General features: G+C 35.4%; 1 protein-coding gene across 1 annotated transcript; it reads right to left on the minus strand.

Annotated features, from left to right (window-relative positions):
- Positions 1 to 22,600: 22,600 nt before the first annotated feature.
- On the minus strand, positions 22,601 to 26,513 carry TFPI2 (tissue factor pathway inhibitor 2). Its single transcript, XM_017525105.2, has 5 exons — positions 26,301 to 26,513; positions 25,818 to 26,000; positions 24,719 to 24,898; positions 23,422 to 23,592; positions 22,601 to 23,057 (listed from the first exon to the last, which is right to left on the minus strand). Exons 1-5 carry the CDS (start codon positions 26,386 to 26,388, stop codon positions 22,981 to 22,983), a joined length of 699 nt encoding a protein of 232 aa, XP_017380594.1. The 5' UTR covers positions 26,389 to 26,513; the 3' UTR covers positions 22,601 to 22,980.
- Positions 26,514 to 27,361: the final 848 nt, after the last annotated feature.

Consider the following 27,361-nt stretch of genomic DNA (forward strand, 5'->3'; position numbering starts at 1 on the left):
ATTTTTTGCAGTGGAGAAACAAGCACCTAGGGAGAATATGTGACCTAAGGTTTCTGTAGTTTATGACCTAACCAGGCCCAGAATTTAATTTTTCAAATCTTAGTAGTATGTTTTTTCTGTTGTGACAAAAAGCAGCACACCTCAGAGAAGGGAAAGGGTGTGAATTGTGGATGTGTTGAGGTTATCAGTGTGCTTCTGAAGGAATATAGGCATCCCTATATCCCAGAGATGCCCCTGGAACTGATATAGAAGATGCTGAAGAATTCAACATGATGATGGAATGAGGCATTTGTAGTAATGGTGTGAGCAGAAAAATAGACTAAGTGGAAAATTTATAAGCATGTCTTTTGAATGTAGATTTGTTATGTGAACAAACTACCTAGTTTATTTCAATAAAATTGCTCTAAGAAACCATGACATAACTACTAAATATTAAATACATTTTAAAACTCCTGTAAATCAGTCAAAATTTTATTCCTTTTATCATAATGGTCACTAGTTGAGTCACTAATACGAGTACACTCTATTTCTGAGCCATCTTCTTTATTCACATCTACATTGTGTGGTTAGGCAGCTGTTACGTGACGTCAATTGATAAAATAAAGGACTTCTTCCCATACCATTAAAAAAAAGAAGAATTCTCAGTTTCACAAGAGACTTCTGATAGACAAATTAAGAGATTATCTCAAATGTATTATTGAATGCAATAATTATTTATCATAAGTCTTACCCACAGTCTCTAACCATTAGGTACAGATGCACTTTTCTCAATGTTGAAAGATTAATTCTATTAACAAATTTTAAAAATCAGATTTTATTTCTGAAGAGGAAGTAGTCTCCTTTGGCATTTCTTTTTTGCTTCCTAGTCAGATTTAATTTGCAATCAAATTAATTCAAATAAATGAAAATCGTTAAATGTCATAAAATTAAAGCATAAGGGAAGACAGCATGAACAATGGAGACATGATGGATTTGTCAGTGGAATTTATTTATTTATTTGGAGACAGAGTGTCACCGTGTCACCCAGGATGGAGTGCAGTGGCACCATCATACGTCACTGCAGCCTCAAACTCCAGGGCTAAAGCATTCCTCCTGCCTTAGCTTCCTGAGTAGCTGGGACCACAGGCATGCACCACCATGCCATGCCAACTAATTTTGTCTATTTTTTGTAGAGACAGGGCCTCGCTTTGTTGCCCAGAAGTTTGCCTAGTCTCAAACTCCTGGGCTCAAGTGATCTTCCCATGTTAGCTTCCCGTTAGCCTCCCAAAATTGTATGAGCCACTGTGCATAGCCAGTGGAATTTTTTTGAAGGCTATTAGAAAATACAAATTTAAAAATTGGTAGAAATGAAGAAGTACTTTCTTGGCCAAATTTACATGAATCTATATACTATGGAAGCAGATGTGATGGGATGATTTCCAGGTAAAATGTACCATTTAATTACACACATTTAGAACTGGAACTTTCTAACATCCTCCTAACTCTGTAGCTATGTAAACTGTTATGGTGTCTAAAACAGTTTGAATCAATACAGGTGAATAGGATTTACTTTTTTATTTGCCTATCTATTTATATGCTCTCTCTTATCCATTTGACATAAACTTATTGAGCATGTACCATGTGCCATGCTAATCCTTCTTGGTTTCAGAGAGTTTATTGGCACTCACATAATATACTCTGGAGGTAATGATATAACAAGCAAACCATTTTTTTTTTGCTTGCTTAGCTGAGTGAATCTGGTCCCCCTGTATTAGGCACTGGGGGAGAGACAAAGATCAATAAAACACAAACTTGCCCTTTAGTCGCTCACAGAGTCACTGGAAAAAGTAACATGTTAATAGTATCATAAGAGCAATAACAGAAGTATGTATAAAAATCAATGTTCTTAACAGTGCAGGGGTTGATTTGCTCTACAAAAAGACCAGGAGAGAATTAATCTGAGTGAGGCTTTTTTCTTTTTGAGTTTTAGTTTATCGACAAACAATAATTGTATATATTTATGGGGTACAACATGATATTTAATACATATATACATTGAGGAATGAGCAAATCAAGCTAATTAACTCTATCTCTGTCACCTCAACATACACCTCTCAACATCTCTATCACCTCACATACCTATTGTTTGTGATGAGAACACTTAAATCCATTTTTAGCAATTTTAAATATAAAATATGTTATTAATGATAGCCATCTTGCTGTACAATAGATTACTAGAACTCATTCTTCCTGTCTAACTAAAGCTTTGTAATTTTTGACCAACATTTCTCTTTTCCCCACCCATTTCCCATGCCCAGCCTCTGGTAATCATCATTCTACTCTCTATTTCTACAAGTTTAAATTTTTATACAGTTTTACTTTTTTTCCATTTTTAATTTCTGTGGGTACATAGTAGGTATATATATTTATGAGGTACATGAAGTGTTTTGATATAAGCATGCAAGGCATAATCACATCATGGAAAATGGGGTATCCATCCCTTCAAGCATTTATCCTTAGTATTACAAACAACCCAACTCTTGCAGTTCTTTTAAAATGTAAAATTATTATTGACTATAGTCACGCTGTTGTGCTATTTAATTCTAAGTCTTATTCATTCTTTTTATTATTTTTGTACCCATTAGCCATCCCCCTCTGCCACCTACTTCTCCCACCCTTCCCAGCCTTTGATAACTATTGAGTTCAATTTTTTAGATTTTATATGTAAGTGAGATGATGCTTCAAAGCATTGTTAACAGGAACTGACAGCCAACTGAATCTTGACAGGCCTATATGAGTGTGACAGACAAAATTTCAAGAAGGCGTAGGATGAGAAAATGCGTAGAAACAAGGAAATAAATTGGTTTATTCAGTGAGGGAGAAAAACATAAGAAAAAAGTGGCGAGAATAGAACCCTGGGAATCACCACTATCTCAGGAAACTAAGCAAATGGAGAAAGAGGCATCAGAGAAACAGAAGACTAGGATAAAGTCATGTTTCTGAAGCCAAGGGAGAAAAAAAATGATCAGAATGAAGGAAGCAATGTCTCAATGCTGGGGAATGGCACGTAAGATAAGCTTAAAAATTATCCGTTATGCACAACATTAGGAGATCAGCAGTGTTTTTCCAAGAGCAGTTTTAGGAGAGTGAAGAGGGCCAAGTTACTAACTTCATTTCCTGTTTTTAAATTAAACTGAAGATGAAGATAAGACTTCCGCCCTTAGAAATTAATTCATGTTCTATTTAGGAACATAAAATACAAGTGTATTTATCATATGAGTTAGCCCTGTGCTACTACACGGTTAGCATTATGCAGTGGTAACTATAAATAGAAAGGAAAAGTTTTGACGGAGGCTGGCAGAGGGACAATATGGAGATCTCTACAGAAAAGAGACCCCAAAACTGAGAGAGGGACACTCTGTGAACTATAGGAAGGAGGATGATATGAACCTTACAATTTCACTAAGTATAATAGAGCATAAGTGCAATTTTTATAAATGAAAGCACTTGGGGATTACTCTATTTTGAGAATGACATCCTATCACCTCTAAAGAGGGAGAATGCTTTTCTATCAGGGCGGTTCCATGAAAGTTGAAACAACTGACATGACAAAAAAGAGAAAATTTGGAAAATCAAGGATGTTGAGAATATTTAGATGCAGTTAAGTATTTAGCATTCTGTGAGGTTTTTTTTTTTTAACTTTACTTTCTCCTTGGAAATCAAAAAATTAAATACATTCAATGAGATGTCATTCTATAATATTTTTCACAAATATGTCATGCAGCCATTTTTCTTTTCCAGATATCAGCAGAAATTACTAATCCTGAGTGATTCTCTTTTATTTAAACTTGGTCTTAAGTATGTTTCTAATAAGATGGATGTCGTTATCAAAGAACCATTGTATTCTTGCTCTTTTACTCACTGCATCCCTACTCAGGTCCCTGCATTCTTTGATTTACACAACAGAAATAAGTGTGGACTTACAAGTTATTTTCTATAATTTAAAAGGCCCAACAAAAGTTATATAGTTAGCTGTCATAGGACAACATAAACTACTGTCTAGCAAATGCGATTTGTTGTGGGAAAAAAACGAAAACCTCTTAAAACACAAATAAATGGTAAAAGGGTGCTTTTTTGGAGAAAAATTTTGGGAAAACAACATTTTATGCTATTTAAAATTCATGCTAACAAACACAAATCAATAACTTGACAGACTCAAAGTTCAAATCAACAGGAGAGGTGATTTACATTACATCTATCTGCAGCTAGGACGTTTAGCAATTTAGCATCTGTGTTTTCAATAAAGGTCAATAAAATTCCTTTGCCAAATTCAAAAGCAAGATTAGGAAAGAAAAGAAACTCTTGTCTGAACTACAAACTCTGGCACATGTTTCTAAGAAGTGGAGAATTAATAAAAATTTCTTTAAATTTAATGAAATACTATATTTAATAGGGAAAATGGCCTGACTCAAAATCCAGCCAGTCTCTTTTCTTGTTTTCAATTCACACATAGAAACCAAATAATATGAGATTATGCATTAAGGAAAGATAATCTGAAATACTTTGAAAAGGTACGTTGCCCAATGTATACATTTTTACACTATTTATCTATATTTCTGTCTTCCATTAGCAAGCAAGACAAGATATACAAACCTAAAGATATATTAATCAGTTCTGATCACCATCAGTGCAGGGAACTAATAAATACCCTTGGACAAAAAATGACTCTTATTATACATCAAAGATAATTGAAGATCTGTTGATCTAATAGTAGATCTCTCAATTGTTTGTATTGGTAAGATTTACCTAGAGAGAAATAACTGTACAAGCTGAATTTGGTCTGTACCTCCCAATGCTTTTTGCATTCCTTAACACTTTCTGCAAGTTAGGTTAGTCACCACTGGAGCTGTATAGTGGCAAATCAAATTCAATGGACTGTAAATGAAAAAAAATTCAGCAGATCAGAAATTTATATAGAATGCTCCATTTCTACTTTGTAATATTACTCATTACTTTTTCAACTTGGTTTCACCTTGGTTTCCACTTCGTCCATATCCATAGAAAGGTAACATTAATTTGAAGGTTTACTCTGCCTCTTATGGTACATTCCTAAGAAACTCTGTATTAGCTCCTTGTGTGTGGACAATGGATACCTCAATCCACAGGAACTCAGATAACAAATTTCTAGCACAAAGAATACTGTTTAGTAGGTTAATTCCAGTCCCAGATGAGTACCCAACCCAGCAATGGAATGGTTTTTATTTGTAAGAGGAAAATATCAAACAAGCTATAACTCATCTCCATTGAGTTTCAGGGACTCAGTGTCACCAATCTGAGTCAACTTTGGTTATTCTGATAACTAGTCTTGCATGAGCTGTTCAATATAAAAAGTTTTGGCATGGGCATGTCTTCTTATGGTAATAGAAGGGTGGTTTGTGTCAGCATAACCATCCTGCAGTTATCAACTAAAAATTCTGGACCAAATAGAATAAAAAATCACTAATTTTGACTTTTCTTCCCAGGTCATTAAACCCTGTGGGAGTCAGATAATAGAGTTTGTGGCAGTAATAATAACTGGAAAACCCCCAAATGAGAAAGCCATAAGAGAAAAGCACAGAAATATAAATATAAACTGGATATATGAACCACATGCATAGGAGAGATTGTAGGGAGCCCTCTGTAAATACCAACTAAAATTCTGAAAGCACTGAGTGGAGATTTTAACTCCTGCCCTCTACAGAGGAGATAAAAGTAGAGACTGAGGCCAGCCAAGCTCTCTTTCTGTTAGAACAAAGTTACTATTTTTTTTTTCCGATGAAAATAACCTATGGTCCCTATAGCATATCATAGACATTACTAACATTAAAAAGACTGGCAATGCCAAGGCTTATGAGAATATTGCGTGGCTAGAACATTCATATGCTGATAAATGGATTATAAAGTGAAGCAACCACTTTGGAGAACAGTTTTGTAGTTTCCTAAAAAGTTGATCACATAACTACCATATGACTCAGACACTCCCCTCCTAAGTATTTACAGAAGAGAAAATGTATATGTGTATATACAAAATTTGTAAACACATGTCTATAGAAGTGTTACTATAATAACCCCCAAATTAGAAATGCTACAAATGTCTAGCAACAGGTGAATGGATAAATTGTGGCATATCCATACAGTACAATAAAAAGAGAGTGATCTGTTTGTACACACAAAACCATAGATGAACATCAAGATAAAAATGCTAAGTGAAAACAAAGAAAAAAATATACTGTATGACTTTATATATATACACACATACACACTCACACATACATTTCATATATTTCCAGATAACAAAATAAGCCATAGTGTGGGCAAAAAAAGCAGATTTGTAATTCCTTGGGGAAGCAGAGTAGTGGATGGATGAATAGATGGATAGATTAAAAGAATCACACAGAAAGAAAACTTAAAGATAGTAGATATGATGAGTAGATATTATATTGATTGTGGTGATAGTTTTATATGTGTGTATATGTACATATTTGAATCCATAAATATGTGCAGTTTATCTAATGTTAATTACACTTCAGTAAAGTTATAAATGATTACCAAAATGTAATAAAAATAATAAATATAAGGGTTGAAATAAGTATAAAACAGAGAAACAATGGATAAGATTATGAAAGCCAGAAATTATTTTCTTGAAAATGTTTTTAAAATGGCTAAATCTGTAGAAAGTTTGATTTTAAAAGAGAGAACAAATACAAATAACCATCATCAGGAATAACAAAGGAGATCCTTCAGGCACTCTAAGGATAGTAATGAAACATTATAAACCGTTTTATGCCTATAAATTTGACCATTTATATGAAATAGAACATTTTTAAAAATACCATTTATCAAAACTCATTCAAGAAAGAATAACCAAAAAATGTCTCAACAAAACAGGAGATGGTCTTTGCTATCTAGGAGCTTGAAAAGATTTTTTTAGTCTGGAAACAGAACATTTTAAAAAATAAAAGAAAACATGATAAACTGGACTTAATTGATGATCAAACTTATACTTCTCAAGAGACATTATTAAGAAAATGAGTAGCCAAGCCACAGACTGGGAGAAAATACTTGCATAACATATATCTGACAACGGATTTATATCCAGGATATATTTTAAAACTCCTGCAACTCAATAGTAGAAAGACAACTTAATTTAAAAGGGCAAAAGACTTGAACAAGTATTTAACATAAGAAGATATAAAAGTTGCCCAAATCACATGAAAAATTGCTCAATGGCATTTGTCATTAGGAAAATGCCAATTGAAAGCATAGTAAGATATCACCGCTAGAATGACCAAAATTAAAAAAACTAACAACTTTGAGTGTGGGCAAAAATGTAATCAAAACTTTTGTATGTTGCTGAGGGTATAAAAAAATAAAGCCACACCGAAGTACTGTTTGACAGTTTTTAAAATAATTTTAACAATAACCCAACAATTATCTTCGTAAAATTTTCCCAAAAGAAATAAAACCTACCTTTTAAATACTTGCACAGATTATTCACAGCAGATTTATTCAAAATATCCAAACACTGGAAAAAATCTAAATGTCCATCAACAAGGGAGTGGAAAAATAAATTGTAGAATATTCATATGATGGACCAGTATTCAACAATTTAAAATGACTTATACATACTGTCTCACAGATAAAATGTTAAGTGAAAGGAACTGGACACAAAAGAGTGCATACTGTATGGCTCCATTTCATTAAGTTCTAGGACAAAGTAAACTAGAGGGGAAAATATCCTAGGTATCCTAGGAAGGGTGTAATTGTATCCTAGGTAGGGTGTAATGGCATGGTAAGGTCTAGAAAAGAACATTTTTGGATGATAAAAATATTTTTTGTTACCTTGATAGGGGTATGAATTACATGATTCAGTAGATTTATCGAAACATACTCAATAGAGTTATGCATTTTATTGTATGTAAACCTTACCTCAAAAAAACTGAAACAAAAATAAAAGAATAAATACAATAATAGGTCTTACATCGTAAAGATAATAAATATACATCTGTGAATAATTAAAATTGTCATGATGCTATGGAAATGGGTACCTATAGCTTAGGATAAAATATTCAGTGACCACACCACCCATGGATTCACTGTGCTACTTCTTAATCTGGACAGAAGTGAAAGTGATGCAATATGACCAATGTAATTGATTTGAAACATTGCTTCCTAGAAGGACACCAATTTTGTTGATGTGAAGAGTTTGAAGAATTGTTCAGGAGATATAGGTAGAAAAATATCTTTGCAAGCATCTGTATAAACTTATTCACTCTGTATCTTCTTAGATAAGAAAACAATTAAAATGTTTCTAGAAAGGGTAAGGCTGTGTGCTGCAATTATCCAATTTTATGACAGATCAACCTTGAGTATTCATTTTCCTAAGAATTTATCTTTAGAGACATTTCCCAGGAGAAAAAATTTAAAAGTCAGATTTTTTTTTCTCTGATCTTCAGTCTCTTTCTTCTCCATTCATGCTCTCATGATAGACCATCCGTCTGAGGCAGAGCGCATCCTTTCCCCATTTCTGATGTTTTGTCTTTTTGCTAGAGCATTGAAGTTTCAGCATGTTTTACATCCAAGTCCCTGAGGACTGCACATCACTCAGGGAAACCTCTGGTCCAAGAAGTAAGCATCACCCCCAAAAGTCTGTCTGAACTGAATAAAGCACATCCTGATGCTCTATTTGGAGGTTTACAAGAGGTCCCTCCCAGTGGACATGCTTCTTCTAACATTTGCCACCACTCCCAGGGCAATCTTCTATTTGGCATTAGCCTGCCACATGACAAAATGTATTAATCTGCATAATTACCTAAAACTCTTTGACACCACTGAGGAACTGCTGTCACCATCCTCCTGACACACTAATGTTGCATCCAAACATAAGTGAGACCTGCATCTGTCATATGCCTCTAATAGAGGCAGGAGGGGGCCCAAGGTGGGATGACTTTCAGCATCCCTTTCTTAGGAGGAATTTGATGATACCTGTGCTGTCTATGGTAGTCTCCTATCCAAATAGTAGATGGAGTGTTAGAGGCTTTCCTCCTCTCCTTAAATGAGAATGCAAACTAATCCCTTTACCAAGAATTGGCTGATAAAGATTAACTCGTGTTCATTCATACCTATGTGCCTTCAGCTTCTGACCTCCCTGAATCTATGCCAACACCAGGTGCATTTATTTCCAAAGCACCACCTTTATCAGGAAGATAAAGAAATATATCCATTGCTATGGAAGTGCACAAATCTACCATCCTAAAACACTGGAGAATCTTGTTCCAGAGCTTTGTAAAATCTTGTTCCAGAACCTCTCACTCTGCCTGAAAGTGCCCCTCATCATGCCTTCTCTCTGCCTTCTCCCTAGGAGGGTAGATCCATCAGCCACTCCCCTTCGGTCCAGTGCATCTCAAGCTTGTTTTGTAACTAAGAAAATCTAACTGCTCCATAACATCTGAACCCATGGTCTTGCAAACTGAACAAACTGATCTGAGATGATTATGCTACCACACCATTAAATAATGCAAAACTCACTGATCTACAAAACATGATTTATGCATTAGGAACATTTCAACATTGAGCAATCTAAATCTCTCTTTAATGATACTTAGCATTAAAAAGAAAGAAAAGGTATCTTTTCCCTTTTTAACATAAGAAGAAATGTTATTCTAAAAGAGAAAAGTTGATTTTTTCTCCTAATAAATGTAGTTTTGCAATTTCTGTAGAAAATCAAAGTATCTATTTGTAATCATCCACTATTCATAGTCTAGGAAAAGCTTTAATAAGAAAATGCAAAAAGCAACCATTACTACATGCTAACTTGTACTTCCTAACTCCCTTTCTCTTTGAACCTTCACTATAAAACTAACAGACTTGAAACTCCATAGAATTTATACTGATCTTTTCTCTCATTCTATGTTACTGATGGTCATGAACTTAGCATTTCCTGCTCCTGATTTCTCTCAGGAAAAAAGAATATTTGTAGTATTTGATTCAGAAGTTTTATAGGGAACAAGCACTATCTGTACAAGCCTCTGTAGTTCAGGTGGTGATGATTAATCTCTAGGTAAGAAGGAAAACATGGCACATAGAGGAAGCCAGACTAGTTATTTCTTGCTCAAAATAAATAACTATAATGAATAAGCAAAAAGTAACACACTTTGACACAAATAAACTTCTGTTTTTTATTCCCTCAAAAGGAATATTTGACAATTTACTTGATCAGGTAATTGCCCTTTAAAAATGATTTTCAAATCTTATTTACAAACCAAGGAATTCAACCTAAAATAAAAGACACTATAATATAACCAGATGATAAAGACTTGAAATGTGATTGCTTAGTAGAAATTCATTTATTCATTCAGAGAATAGGTATTGATTGCCAATAATTGACATGGGACTATTATAAGCATTTAAATATACAGGGGAAAATGGAAACAATAAGAAATGTTTCAGTGAATATGATGGAAGTTTCTAAAACCCTTAGAAAAGATGGCTGGGCTACAAATAATAAAGTCTAGGCCCTACTGGCCAAACCTTAATAGATTAATCTATACTTGACTTCCTTCATCATAAAATGGTTTAACTATTTTAACTATTTATTTAATAAACACCTCTGAGGAATTTACATATTTCAAAAAGAAATACAAATTTGTATATCTATACAATGAAGTGACTTACATGATATCAGTATAAGATATGGAGGAACTAGAACTCTTATACTGCTAATGGGGGTGCAAATTGTTACCACCTCTTAGAAAACAAATGGTAAATATCTTGCAAAATTGAACATGAGCAGTCTGTATACCCTAGCTGTAGCAGAACTCACTAACAGAACCATTACATATTTATGCTCCATTTCTGCAGTGCAGATTTGTGGTTGGGAAGCTGCTGTTCAGCCAGAAACTAGATTCCCCAGCTTTCTCACATCTAGTCAGGATCATGAGATTACTTCCAGCCAACTGAGTGTAAACAGAATCTGTAAGTGTCATTTCCAAGCCAAAGAGGTGATCTTTGTGTCTTCCCCAGGATCTCTTCCAAGGCTACTATAACACCAAGTGATGAGGATTTTAGCAGCACCACTTGTGGCAATCTGTCCAAAAGAACCAACCAACCAGGGATATTCACATGGGGCTTGCAGTAAGTGAGAAGTAATATTCGTAGTGTTAAGTTAGTGAGGTTTTGTAATAGTTTCTATCAGCCACTGATCTACCCTAAGATACAGTAAGCAATTCCATTCTTAGGTTTGCCTCTGAGAAGCTCTTGAATATGTGCAGAAGAAGATATGTTCAAGAATATTCATAGTAATATTGTTTGTAATAGCCAAAACAGGAAACAAGTTTAAATGCTCTTTATAAGAAAATAAATTGTCATGTATTTATATAAAAATCTATACAGCAGTGCAAATAAATGAATTTGTTCAAATACATTACCTTGGATGAAAATCAAGAAGCTAAATATTGAGTAAAAAACTTTGTTGAAAAATAGATACAATATAATTATATTTATAAAAAGTTCAAAAACATGCAAAACTAAACAAAGTTTATTTAGAGATACATTCATATGTAGTGAATTATAAAGAAAAAAGAATGATGAACACAACATTATGAAAGTGGTTATAACTGAGAGGAGAGAAAATGAACAGAATTGGGAAGAGGCACACAAAGGACTTGAGAGTCAATGGTAACATTCTTTCTGAATTTCCTCTCTAATCAGGTCATAGAACTTAATGTTAGCATCTTGGAGTTCATCTAACTTTTCCTCAGGCTGTATCTAAGCTGCTGCAGGCTCATATCATCTCAGAGTCTTAAAAGGGGCACCTCTGACCTCTATGGTTATGAACAACTTTACATTGCCCTGCTGAGATTTCCGTTTTCTTCTATGGTTCCCAACTGCCTGCCACAAGGATCCCTTTGAATCATTCCCCAGTGCTACTGCAAGGTCTTATCAGATTATGCTCTGTTTCTGACATTTTAGTCCCATTCCTGGATGCAGTGAAATCATCAGCTGTTCCCATATGAGGCTACCTAAAGTCTCGTGTTTCTTCTAGGAGTTGGAAATCTAACTCTGACTAATTTTTGTGTTTTTAGTAGAGTCGGGATTTCACCATGTTGGTCAGGCTGGTTTCAAACTCCTGACCTCAGGTGATGCACCTGCCTTGGTCTACCAAAGTGCTGGGATTACAGGTGTGAGCCACCACACCTGGCCTCTTTTTATTTTTAACATTAAATCAGACTACTTTAGCTTTGCCTCCATGTGATTTAAATCAAGTTACCTTCACTGCTATGACATATGTTTGAATTCTTTCATATTTTATTATATTGTTTTATTTTTAAATTAATCAAATTTATTTTTTAGAGCAGTTCTAGAGTTGCAGAAAAATTGAGCAGATAGTATAGTACAGTGGGTGCCCATATGTTTCTTCTTTCCATGCACACAGATCTCCCCCATTATTAACATTTTGCATTGGTGTGGTATATTTGTTACAATTGATACATTATTATTAACTAAAGCCCATAGTTTGCATTTGGGTTCACTATTTGTATTTTACAGTTAAATTGGTTTCTACAAATATACAATGTCACGTATCCACCATTACAATATCATACAGAATAGTTTCACCAATCTAAAATTTCATTATGCTTTATCTATTTATCCCTCCCTCTCTTCTCTCAAATCCCTGGTAACCACTGATATTTTTTACTGTCTCTTTAGTTTTATCTTTTCCAGGGTGTCATATAGTTAGAATCATAAAGCATATAGCCTTTTCAGATTGGCTTTTTCATTTAGCAATATGCATTTAAGTTTCCACCATGTCTTTTCATGGCACGATAGCTCCTTTCTTTTTATTGTTGAGTTATTTGCTGTGCTCCATTCTCTGGATATACCACAGTTTGTTTATACATTCAGTTATTTTTTGTTTTGTTTTGTTTTTGAGAAAGGGTCTCACTGTCGTCCAGGCTGGAGTATAGTGGCAGGATTACAATTTACTGCAGCCTTGACTTCCCTGGGCTCAAAGGATCTTCCCACCTCATCTTCCCGAATTGCTGGGATAACAGGTATGAGCCACCATGCCTAGCTAATTTTTTAAAAACTTTTTGTAGAGATGGGTCTGGCTATGTTGCCCAGGTTGACCTCAAATTCCTGGGCTCAGGCAATCTGCCTATCTTGGCCTCCCAAACTAACAGGATTACAGGCGTGAGCCACCATGCCCAGCCCCATTCAATTATTAAAGGACATCTTGATAGCTTCCAATGTTTAGCAAATATAAGGAAAACTATTATAAAGATTTGTGTGGTGCTTATTCCATGACATAGTTTTCAACTCATTGGGTATACCTAGGAGCGTAAATGCTAGAGTATATAGTTAAACTGTATTTAATTTTGTATGGCTGGACCTCCAGCGTTTTTTAATCTCTTAAACTAGTCCATGCTCAGTCTCTAGCAGTTAATCAATTACCATTTAAAAGTGTTCCTACCAGGTGCTGGCTTCAGCTGTGGACTTCTGCTCCTTGGCCTCTGCTCCTGGGGACCTGTGATTCTGTGCACAGGTATCTGCCTTTCTTTTCAATTATCAAGGTGGAAGTTTCCCCTACAACCTCAGTTCTCTGCTCTAAGAAGAGCTGTTGATTTTCAGGTTGTTCTTTTATATTTTTATTTTTTCCTCTTATTGTGAAGACAGACAAAATAACTTTCATGTCTTTGTCAGACTGGAAACTAGCAGTATCTTCTGTTTTTATAAACATATGTATTTCAGCATGTTTTATCATCTTTGCTTTATATTTCAGCTTTCTGATATTTCAGAGATTTTGTATTTTTTTCTACTGGGTATTTTGTAATTTCACTTTTTCAGCTTTATTCCATTGTTCTGACTCTAGTTTCTTGGGATAAAAATGATTGCCGGGCGCAGTGGCTTAAGCCTGTAATCCCAGCACTTTGGGAGGCCGAGGCGTGTGGATCACGAGGTCAAGAGATCGAGACCATCCTGGTTAACATGGTGAAACCCCTTCTCTACTAAAAATACAAAACATTAGCTGGGTATGGTGGTGTGTGCCTGTAATCCCAGCTACTCGGGAGGTTGAGGCAGGAGAATTGCCTGAACCCAGGAGGCGGAGGTTGCGGTGAGCCGAGATCGCACCATTGCACTCCAGCCTGGGTAACAAGAGTGAAACTCCATCTCAAAAAAAAAAAAAAAAAAAAAAAGTTTAAAGTGTCAGGTCTGCAATCCATTTAGTCTCCTGGCTAGGGGAGGAGGCACCACCAGAAACAAAGAAGGTGGTCTTATCTCTTCTTGTAAATATTCTAGTGACAGACTTCATGCCAAACAAACTAAATGGTTTTTTAGAAAGAAAGGCCTCATCTACAAAAGGCTCAGCAAGGTGTTCCCGATTGTTTAGAATTGCTTAAATAAACTTGAAATCAGTAGATGTATAGGCCATGAATACTTGGGGAATATCATGTAAGCTACAACCATATAAGTATAAAACATAGATGGTTTATGACTTAAATAACTCCTTCCGTGTGGGTATTCTGGGACAGAGAACTTTGGATGCAGCTTAAAAAAAAAAAGAAGGCCTGGCACGGTGGGTAGCTCGTACCTGTAATCCCAGCACTTTGTGAGGTTTAGGTGGGCAGATCACTTGAGGCCAGGAGTTTGAGATCAGCCTGGCCAACATAGGGAAACTCTGTCTCTAGTAAAAATACAAAAATTAGCCAGGCATGGTGGCGCACATTCTCAATCCCAGCTACTAGGAAGGCTGAGGAGAGAGCATCACTTGAACCTGAGAGGCGGAGGTTGCAGTGAGCCAATATCGTGCCACTGTCTCCAGCTTGGGCAACAGAGCAAGACTCTATCTCAAAAAAATAAATAAATAAAAATAAATAGGTAAGTAAATAAAAAATAAAAGACTCAGAATGACCAGCTAAGTGTGCTAGACCTCTCTATGATTTGACTATATCTTTGATTATTTGTATTCTCGATATGAGTAATAAAGCTTGATCTCTTCCTCATATGAATCTTATTTGACAATCCAATTCTTTTTAAAAATGATCTCAATTCTTAGATACTAAACTTATTAAAGTTAAGCCTTTCATATTTTCTAATATATGCATTAAATGCTAACAACTTTCTCTAAGTACCTTCTTAGCTGCCTTCTACAAGTTTTGATAAGTAATATTTTCATTGTTATTTAGTTCAAAATATTTTCTAATTTTCAACAATTTCTTTCTGACTTATGAGTGTTTTTCTAAATTTCCAAACAAAAATATTTTGCTAGTTACCTTCTTATTGCTGATAATCAACTTAATTGCATTGCTGTCAAAGAATGTAACTTTTATGATACCAATATTTTCAAATTGGTCGAGTCTTACTTTATGGTTAATGGTGATGATTTTATTAATATTCAGTGTATACTTTAGAGCAGGGATCAGCAAACTATGGCCCACAGGTTAAATCTAGCCAGATATCTGCTACTATAAATACAGTTTTATTGAAACACAGCCACATACATTTATTTATGTATGGTCTGTGGCTGCTTTTGTGCTACAATGGTAGGATTCAGCAGTGTATCAGAAACCACATCTCTTGCAAAACCTTTACCATCTGATTTTTTCAGAGAAAGGGTGCTGAGTCTTACTTTAGAAGAACATGTATTCTACTGTTTTGAGACAGTGTTCTATTTATCCATTAGATAAAACTTGTATTAACTTTGAGTTATTTAAATAGTCAACATATTCTTAGGGATTTTTTTTCTATCTTGACCTATCAATTACTGAGAAAAGCATATCAAGATTTCCCACTACGATGGTATATTTGTTAACTTAGCCTTATATTTCTGTTAAGTTTTGTTAAGATAGATATATAGATAGATTAAAAATCTGTTTTTAGGTGGGCAAAAATTCAGAATACTTACATGTTCCTGGTAAATTTATTTTGCAAATTTGAATATTAAATGGAATTTTGTCTATATTAATGGCCTTTTAATGGTTGGTATTTGCCAACTTTTTGGATTAGTATTTTCCTGGTATGTATTTAATTACTTTTATTGTCAATTTTTTTGGTTTTTCTTTGTTTTATGTATGTCTCTGTTGAACAGCAAAGGGCTGGGGTTTATTATTTATTCCAGAAAAATAATATTTGTATTTATAATTTTTTCATGGGCATTTAATATAGTTACTATTGTATTTAAATTTATTTCTATAAGCTTATATTGTGCTTTCTATTTGTCCTGGCTTTTGTATATATTTACTCCTTTATTTCTCCTTTCTCTTGCCTTCTTTTTAATTGATTATATTGTATTTTTATTTTTCATCTTTAATAATTTAGAAATTACATCATATATACTTACTTTTAGTGATTATACTTAACATTAAAAAATCAAATATCAATAAATATAATTGCTGTCCTAGAATGTCTCATGACAATTAGTTTCTTTTCCACTTAAACATTATTTTTGAACTTTAGTTCTATCATAATTTAACCCTCCTCCATAAAATTGATATTATTGCTTATTACATGAGTTGATTTTATTTTAACCACGTTTTCACTTTTTAGCTCATTTCTTATTACAGTTCAAACTTTCATTTGAGGCCACTTCAATTAAGAGAAAAACCAAGAATACTTAAATAAACAAGATGGTGGAATTAATAAGAATATAGTTTTTAAATCCACTTATTAGAACACTTAAAAACAGTAGAATTATATTTAAGTATTTTATCTTATAAAAACTGCCCAATCATATGATTTCTTTTACAGATAGATCATTATTGATGTAAAGAAATGCAACTAATTTTTTATGTTGATTTTGTGTCCCACTATTTTACTGAATTCGCTCATTAGTTCTCACCATTTTTGTGGCATTTTAAGGTTTTTCTACACAGAGAATCATATCTGCAAACAAGGATAATTTTACTTACTTTCCTATTTGGATGACTTCTATTTCTTTTTCTTGTCTGATTGTCCTTGCTACTACTTCCAGCAATTTTAAAAGAACTGTTGAATAGAAGTGCAAAGAGTGAGCATCTTTGTACCTTACCTTGTACTGTATCTTAGAGGAAAACCTTTCCATTTTTTCTCACTAATTATGTTGGCAGTTGGCTTTTTATAAATGGCTTTAATTATGTTGAGGAAATTTTCTTCTATACATTTTTTTTTGAGAATTTGTATCAGGAAAAGGTGTTGAACTTTGTCAAATATTTTTTCTGCATCTATTGAGCTAATCACATAATTTTTATCTTTTATTCACTTAATATAGTGTATTACATTAATTTGTATATGTTGGCACAGGTACATATATAGACAATAAAGGATTTTTTTTTTACTATAACTACAGTTAGTAAATCTATTAATGAAGGCAAGAACAACAAAGTTGGAGGCATCACACATTCTGATTTCAAATTATACAACAAAGCAATAGTAATCAAAACAGTATGATTATGATATTGGCATAAAACAGACACATAGACCAATGGAATGGAATGGACATCCCAGAAATAAACCCAAGTATATATGCTCAACTAATTTCCAACAAGGCCACCAAGAAGAAATGATGAGGAAAGATTCGTTTTTTCAATAAATGGAGTTGGGAAAACTGGATATCCACATGCAAAAGAATGATACTGGACCCTTATTCTTATACCATATGCCAGAATCAACTCAAAATGGATTAAATACCTACACATAATGTCAGAAACCAAAAAAAAAACCTAGAAGAAAACATAGGGGACAATCTTATTGATATTGGCCTTATCAATAATTTCCTGGATATCACCCAAAAGGTTAGGCAACAAAAGCAAAAATAAATAGGTGGTGCTACATCAAACTAAAAGTTTTTTGCACAGCAAAGGAAGCAGTCAACAAAATGAAAAGTAAGCCTACATATGGGAAGAAAATATTTGTGAAACATATACCTCATGGGGATAATATCCAAAATATAAAAGAAATCAGTAGTAAAACCAAAAACCAAATAACCTAGTAAAAAATGGGCAAAAGAGCTAAATAGACATATTTCCAAAGAAGACATAAAAATAGTCAACAGGTACAAGAAAAGGTGCTTACCATCATTAACTATGGAGGGAAATGCAAATTAAAACCACTATAAGATATCACTTCTGCTGTGCAGAAGCTCTTTAGCACTATTCACAATAGCAAAGACATGAAATCAACCTAAATGTCCATCAGTGAAAGACTGGATAAAGAAAATGTTGTACATATACACCATGGAATACCATGCAGCCATAAAAAAGAATGAGATCACATCCCTTGCAGGGATATGGATGGAGCTGGAGGCCATTTTCCTTAGCAAACCAGCACAGGAACAGAAACCCAAATACTGCATATTTTCACTTACAAGTGAGAGCTATATGATGAGAACACACAGATACATAGAGGGGAACAACATACACTGGGGCCTTTTGGAGGGTGCAGGGTGGGAGGAAGGGGAAGATCAGGAAAAATAACTAATGGTACTAGCCTTTAGTGATGTATTAATATTTTTCTGTTTATACCTAATGTATTGGCCATTTTCATATATTTTTAGTTGGAGATAGATTGATGTAATTTGTAATACACTTTCTCAGTATAAACTGAGAGCATTAAAATGTGTATATCTCTTTACTAAGTTATTTCCACCTTAAGAAAACAGACATGGGTTACTAATCACTTGGTGGTAAAATTCTGCATTACTTTTATTTTTATCCTATGTATTTTATTTCCTATCTAGTATACAATTAGTTTAATAATATATTTTGAAAAGAAAAAATAGCATTAACTTTACACAAAAAACTTTGATGCCCTCAGAATAAAACTTCAAGGAAAATAATTAAATACTGCAGTAGTACAACTAGGATGTTGCACTAGGTTTAAGCAAGCCCACAGGAGAAATGATTAAACCTGCTTCAGGTTGGGCAAGGAATACTTTATCAACAAGAAGATTCAACTGGCCAAATAGTTACAAGGAGGGAATAATGTATATTTTTTCAAAGAAACTTATGGTAAGGCTTAGAAACAGTGTTCCTTAAAGTGGGATGTAAAGTGTACATCCTAATCATCTGGAGTTGTTGTTTATAATGTGCATCTTTGAGCGCCAACTCAAACCCACTAAATAAAAACCCCTGGGCACAGGGTATAAAAGTCTGCTGCATACCTGGCTCTACAGATGGTTCTCATGTACAAAATTTCAGAACCACGTTGTAGAAAAGTAAAGCAATTTGACATGCTTTGGAAACTGCAGATAATTTAGTGCAACTGAATAACAGGTTACAGATAATGAGAGATGCATCTGGAAAAGCATGTTATAGTACATGCATAACCATTCTTAAATGACACATGAGGAGCTTGGACAGTATGTGAAGATTCCATAGGAAACCACTGAAGAGTTTTAAGCAAAGGATTAACCTGATCATATTTTTTTTCCAGCATTACTCTGGCATCAGTGTAGATGACTAGATATGAGGCAGACATAGACTGGAAGAAAAACTTGGGAGTGTTTTAATTTTTCTGGTATAAGATGAGGATTAGGAAAGGCTTACCTAGGTTTACTTGGTGAACAATTGATCATGTGGGTGAAGTGAGAAGAAATAATTTTGGATGATTCTGATTTTGTGTTTGCCTACTTCTATATCTAAGTTTATAACAATAGATACGCAAAGGATATTTTAATGATACAACTCTGTACTTTTCTACTTTTCCTTATTTTTGTCACAAGACCTAAATTTTACTGGAAACATGAAGCTTGTAAAGATAAGTTCCTGCCACTACAATGAAGTCCATCCATTCATAAGAAGGCTAATGAAGGATCAAGAGACATCCTTCTCATGTTGACTATTTTAGGTCAACTCCTTGGGGACACCCTAGAGATTTATCTCTGGATGCATCATAGCTAAAATTTTTACAGCCATTATTACAATATATTGACAGACATTCCATAGAATATTCTCTGACTGGATAAAATTGTTGGTTAAAAGCCTAACAAGACTGTTGGGGGAGACAGCATGCACACTTGGGGGTACTGTGATCCAGGCAATTTGGGAGGCCTCCATTGCAGTTTCTATGGTTGAATATTATGACAATGTATGTGCACAGAGGACACATGAGTGGTAGTCCAGGGTAATTTAAAAATATCGCCTTATTAAAAACCATCCCATTTCTGTTTTGACTTTTTGTGTCACAGAATAAGACATTTCTTTTAAGTAGGCTGTCTGTGAAACGACAGCTGTGACTTGCCTTCCCACTGATTGTGGAAAGAAGGATTTTCCCTTTGGCTGCAGAATGTCCTATGACCACTTTATATATACTTTATTGAACTAGCATGGTAAAGGTAATAAGGCATTAGAATAATTTTATCCAAAAGATCTACTTCCTACCAATTCTAAACAGAGGGGTGCAAATGTAGGCTGAGTTGTATCTATGATCCCCTAAGGGCTTTGGCTACATGGGAGATAAAGGGAGCAAGTACCAAATCTGGCTTCCCTTTGGGATTTCTAGGAACCCCCAGAATCCTCAGAGGCTCTGAATCACTCACTCTGCAACACCAGAACACACACGAGATCCTTTTCCTATAATCATTCCCACCAAAAACTGTCATAAATTCAGGGCTTACTCAACTTTTTAACGGCATGCTGCTTTTGTCATTGCTAACTATTATTTTTTTCTTAAAGCACTTCTCCCCTTTGCCCTTTTTAAAAAATTTTATTCACTTGTTTGGAGAAACCAGGGTATTTGTCCTGTAGAGTGTCCATAACATTATGGATTTACTTCCTTTGGTTTCTTAAAACGTGCTCCTATATCCCGAATATTTCCCTATAATCTGGCAATATGTTAGTGAGATCTAGAAGTTTGACTAACTTTGGGTTTACTGTTTTTATTTCTCCAAGAATACTTGATGGGGAGGGTGTACTTATTATTATATCATATCGGGAAGTAAATAATGTCTATGGCTAAACTATTATGGATGTTAAAACAATCTGTGAGTTCAGAGACATCAGCTTGATTTCCCATGAGACTGTCCCCAAAACCTTTCATATAATGGTTTCAGCACCCAGTGACGATGGTTATTACCTAGATTCATACTTTCATCAGCAGTATTTTCCAACATTTTGATGTATGTATTAGGTGGAATTCTATGAACAACTTCCATATACTATTTTCTCTGTGGTACACTTTTAAAAAAATAAACAAAAAAAAAAGGATAAATGCTTTATTCTTTCTGTTAATTCATCAGTTTTCAAAGTAATGAGATAATGCCCTAGAAACCTCCAAAATGTACCAAGAAGGTGTATGCGTATAATTATAAACTCAGATTTCTATATGTTTATATACATTGTGGCCATTATTTGTTTTGATCCTCATATTGTCTCATTTTAGGTTAGTGGGAGCTCCTAAATGTTACTCTCCTGTCTTTATGACGTGATTCATTAATCTTTGGTAGCTTTCTTGATTTCTGGAGTATGATGATCCAAGCTTGTCTTATATATTTCCTGCCCTGGACCTGGATTCAGCTATTCTCCTAAGAGAACTGGTTCTTTTTAATGAGTATGGAGAGACCACAGTCTTTATGGTAAATGTAACTACTGCTACTGAGTTGTCATTATCTCGAGGACTTTTCAACGGAAAAGTGGGAAATGCAGATTTTTTTATAGAGAAAATCAGTTACGAATTTATACAGATATTTCTAATCACAACTTAAGTCAAAGGTTTGTACTTAATTTCTTTAATTTTATACTTATATCTCATTTTCTCTTAACATTGAAAATCCTGACTTTTACTGTTCTAGGACCTGTGTTTCTTACGTGTTCTGGGGGTCAGAAGACATACATATATAGATATTTTGCTAACTCTTCATCCGTAAAATCTTCAACCAGTCCCTTACTGGTGAGTATCTGGTTTGTTTCTAGTTTTCAGCATCAGTCAATGTTCTCAGGCATATACCTATTTGTCAAAATAACTGAAATACATTTTTAAATGAAAGACTGTTCAAGCAAAAGGTAAATGCATTTATAATTTTTCCAAATAAGCGGCATACTTTTAAATATGTTCATCTTGCCATGAAAAATTGTTTTATTACAGAGAAAGAAAAAACCCGCTTCACTGGAATAATCATATTTAATCAATGAGAATTTAATGGTGGAATTTAAATTATTAAACTTATGCATGGTTTCTCATGCATGGTTTATAAAAATAAACACCTTAAGCAGTACAAACATTTGAACAACTTTACTTTCCTTGCTCTCTTATAACTTCAGTGGTCTCCAACCCACTATGTCTTAGGAAAAATGTAACAGGAAAACTTTTAAAACCTTCTATCAATATGTCAACACAAACATATACATGTGAGTGGGGATTGATAGATAAATAGAAATTGTGAACATTTCTGGTTTTAATAAATTGATTAGCTTTTTTAATTGGTCAAGAAAGTTATGATCTTTTAAATAAATCCCCTTATTCATTCCTTGTACTGCAATCTAACACAATAAAATGGAAATAATATTAGTTGTATCTGCATAATAGCACTTGGAATATTTTTTAAAGTGTTGGTAAATCTCCAACTTTGTCTTCTTGGGCCTAAAATATAATCCAACTTTTAAACGCAAAATGAGTTTTATTTGCTGGTCCTTTTTATTCTCAAATATGTTGAAAGCACACAATTATATTGTCTTGTGCTATTTCAGTTACTATCCTCTTCTGAAATCAGGAATACCATCCCAAGAAATGGGTGAATCATATTTGCTTTTATATCTCACACACTGCAGAATTCAGTCTCACAAACAGTTGAACCATAAATTAAAAATGGTAGACTCACATTTGAATAGCCGCCAGTTATATATAAAAAACATACAAATTTAAAAAGTGACTTGTATCAATAAAAACTGGTGAATAAATCACTAATGATTTGTTTCCTCATGCTGTCATATTATTCTTCAGATAAAACCACAAAGGCAAATAAGCATTCACGAGATGACATATTAAAAATGCCTAAACTTGCTTCTTCCAAATTTTCAGGGTTCTATTGAAAAAGGGAAGCTTTGGCATCTTCCTTTGCTTCTTCAAGGCTAAAATCAATAAAACAACAATGAAAATCACACATCTTCCATTTGTAGGCTCACTATAAATAACCATTTCTGATATGCTTATTGAGCTCACTTCATCTTATTTTTAAGGACTGTAAAGTCAAAACTCATTATACACTCAGTTAATAACACTCTACTTTTAAGATATGAAGATATAGCTACTGTTTACTGCAGCTAGCCAATAAAAGCATTTTGACAATACTGATTAACACCACGGAGATACTTATGTAGGGGTAGCCTAGAAATGGCTATTTGCTTTTAGTAAAATAAATAAATAAAAATATAATTTTGCTGATAAGTTATTTATAAAGTTTATCTAAAGGTGGAATAAGAAAACATTTACTACCTTTTTCACATGCACGTATGCAACCTTTCCTGCTAACGAAGTTATTGTCATTCCCTCCACAGCCAGTATAGGTGAAAGCCTCACAGGTTTTGTATCTTGGATTAAAATAATAGCGAGTCACATTGGCAGAGCACAGTCCCTCATCTTTTGGACTGTAGCAATATGATAGACCTTTGTAAAAAAGAGAAGAACATTAGAAATGTTATAATACCAGAATTTTAAAATTATGGTGATTACTGAAGTAACTGAAGAAAATCTAATCCCATAGAAGCCTTATTCTGAATCCAAGATATCATACTAAACCTTTAAAAGGTGTGCTTCAAATTGCAGGTAAACTTACATGCTATATTTTGGTAACTGTAAATTTTTATAAACTGAATAAAATTTCTTCTGAAGCTACATCTTTGTAGTCTTTAAATATAAAAAGAAGTTAAACCCAAATACCAGATATGGTTAGGTAAAAATGGGCTAAGTTTCAAGGACAATATATGGCATGATTTAGTAAACTTTGTTGCATTGGTAGTTTTATTTTAATGTTTTTCACAGCTCTCATTCTATTATTAATCAAGAATATATGTATATTAATTTCCAGATAACCACTACAATAAAACATATCTACACAAACAAGAGCACATCCACAGCAACCGTCGCCACATTAACTCAAGATTTTGCATATTCAATACAGTATAGCTATAAAGCTTTATCAAGTTCTCTGCCAAAGCAAGTTTTCCTTGTTTGTTGAACTTTTTAAAAATCTCTGTGTCTGGGGGAAATCCTTGTATTGTCTCCCCCTGAAAATAATAAATACTACTCAAGAGACCATCATTTCAAGGATTCAGGGGTGGTGGCGTGAGAGGTAACAGATGGATTGGACAGAAACATGTAGAGTTGTTTGTGCTGCAATTTGCAATTACTAAAGAATATAGAAATCTAATCAAAAACTTTAGAAAGAAATTTTCAAGTTTCACCATCTTAATTCTGTATACATTCCACTATCCCACATGTATAACTGATTCTGTACAAATCTGAGGTCATAACATTCATTAAGGAATAATCTTTTATGTGTGAATTGAGATGAGAAATAGTTCTAAATAAACAATTCAGAAGAGGCAGAAAGCAAAAATTTGAATCATGGCTTTGTCACTTTCCAGTCTTAAGAACTTGACAAGTCATTAACTTGCCAAGTAATGTGAAATCATGAGAATGCAAACCACGTATTTCACATCAAATCGAATTTTTTCCACCCAAATGTCTTAATAAAAAAGTAAAATAGAACTACCATAAAAATAGTATTTACTTTTCTTTGGTGCACAGAAGCCCATACAAGTAGCTTCATCTGGAAACATGTTCACATTCCGGTGACACCAACCACGTAAGAATTTTTCACATGTCATGGAACTTAGATTGAAGAAATACTTTTCTATGGACCCCTCACACTGGTCCACATTCACTTGCAGCCGGCAAACTTTGGGAACTTCTAGGAAAAGGAGGGCAATAGAGCAATGTTAGTCAAAAGTAGCCTTCTTATTATTACTTTCAAACTTTTACTGTGTTTTCAGCAACATTCGGGGGCGCGGGGAGAAGTCATATTATTGTTGGGATAGTAAATCCCCAAAACACTCCCATGAATCCAGCTATTTACCTTTTTCTTTACTTTTTTTTCTAAGAGTGCATATTCAGCTGATTCAGCTGTGCTATATCTTAGTTGAGTGGAAAGACTGTTTTCTCTGGGTGTTCTCTGATTGTTTGTACATATGCAGTTAATCAAAGCTTAGTCACATGAATACACGTTTTCTCCTGCCTCAGTTCCTTGAATGGCAAAGCCCCATGTTCTCTTACAGGCCTTAACAGATATAATTTAAAAATTAAAAAAGTAAAATATAGCAGTATAATGAATCTCCACCATATCCCGCAACTAATCCAACACGTTTGGGTATCGGGACAAAAAAGAGTTGAGCCAAATCACACTTTAATAATAAAATCCAGTAAAAGTGTTTCAGTTGATGGATAATCGACAAGAGAAAATTATGTCCTCCAGGAGAGAGAAAAAGCCATAGGTTTGGAACTAATGATAAATACAGAGAAGCACGTCTGTTGCGCCTAACACATTATTCTCGTGCATTTATTATACTCTATGATGAAGTAACAAATACATCCCTTAGTCTGCCCAGGCATTGAATTATGATCAATGTCAGTTGGGAGACAGGAAATGTGTTAGTGGTTGTAAATTAGTGAATACTTTTGAGAAACTGAAAACCATGGGGTTTGCTTAACACGAGAAAACCCAGGCTACAACTTCCTGTAGATAGCGAGACTTGGGAAACCTGCGAAGTTGCTACTGGCCGCCTACGCAAGGCGCGCACGAGGGAGTCCCGGGTGCGCCCGGGGGCACTTACTCTGTATCCACCAGCAAGCGTTGTCGCAGGCCTCCTGGGTTTCGAAATTGTTGGCGTTGCCCTCGCAGCCCCCATACGTGAACTGGCGGCAGCTCTGAGTGTACCTGTCGTAGTAGTACCTAGGAATTCGGGACTGGCAGGGTCCCTCGTCTGGGGGCAGGAGACAGATCTCCGCGTTATTTCCTGCAGGAGGGGCAGAAGGAAAGCGAAAGACAGGGAAAGTGGTTAGGTGTATCTCCTAGGAGAAAGGGGCATCCCGGGGAGTTCTGTCCCCGCCGATTCCTAGCGGAGGGGCCTCTGCAGAGAAAGTGCACACTTGGGAGCCAGTCCCACTTCCCCGAGGCTCCTCGGATCGCGCCGCAGGAGCCTGGAGGAAGCGAGGTTTGGAGGGCGGGTGCGCGGGGCCCCTTGGCCCGCTGCACCCTCTCCGCCCGCACCAGGGGAAGCTCTTTGGGGACAGAGGCTCCCAGAGTGGCCAGATACCTGTTGGCTCCTGAGCAGCATCGCCCAGTGCAGCCTCCGTTAGGAGCAGGAGCAGAATCGACAGTCCCACAGGGCGAGAGGGGTCCATTGTGCAGGGGGACTAGCCGCCCGCTGGGCGAGGCGTCTTAGAAAACGCCGGGCAAGAGGAGGCGCGCAGCGTCCTGCTCCAGTCGGCCTGAGGCGTCCTGCTCCAGTCGGCCAGAGTGCCAGCTTTATGCAGGGCGAGCGTCCGGCCGACCCCCACTGAGGCGGAGCCAGAGGGGTGGCTGATTCATGCCCCGGGGGAGGGGACGGGGGCTGTGACCCCGCTGCCCCTGCTGCAAACTGTGTAAGAGGGAGAAGAATTCCCTGCCAAGTTGAAAGGTTGAACTGAACCTGACTCCCAAACTTTCTCCTGTTGTCCAGGCTGGGCTGTTCAGAGGGAGCGTTTGTGTCAGTAATGCGAAATCTCCAAGTTAGGCGGAAATGACCTGCGGGTGATTGTGCCTTGAAGAAGCCTGAATCTACCTTTTGAAACCATGAAGTCCAGGTATTTGAAAGGCCGGTGGAGAGAAAGTGTGGAATTCTTGGGTCAGAGGGGAGCCGGATTCATTGCAATAGACTATCGGATTAGACTAGAAATGTAAATATGTGTTTATTTATATTTATTCATACAGATTTCAATTGAGTTCTAATTTACATTTAATACAGGCTTAAAATATATCGTAGGTGGACAGTTTGATAAATTTTGACAAGCGTATAACCACCAACAAAGAATTAGAACATTTCAGCTGGGCGTGGTGGCTCACACCTGTAATCCTAACATTTTGGGGGGCCAAAGAGGGCGGATCACCTGAAATCAGGAATTCGAGACCAGCCTGGTTAACATGGTGAAACCCCATCTCTATTAAAAACACAATAAATTAGCCGCCAGTGTTGGCAGGCGCCTGTAATCGTAGCTACTCGGGAGAGAGAGAGAAAGAGAGAGAGCGAGCGCAGAGAGAGAGAGAGAGAATTAGAACATTTCCATCACCCCAGACAGAAAGTTCCCACAGATCCTTTCCCAAACAATCCTTCCATTC

Source organism: Cebus imitator, unplaced genomic scaffold (genome assembly GCF_001604975.1).
Source record: "Cebus imitator isolate Cc_AM_T3 unplaced genomic scaffold, Cebus_imitator-1.0 Scaffold37, whole genome shotgun sequence".
Lineage (NCBI taxonomy): Eukaryota > Metazoa > Chordata > Mammalia > Primates > Cebidae > Cebus > Cebus imitator.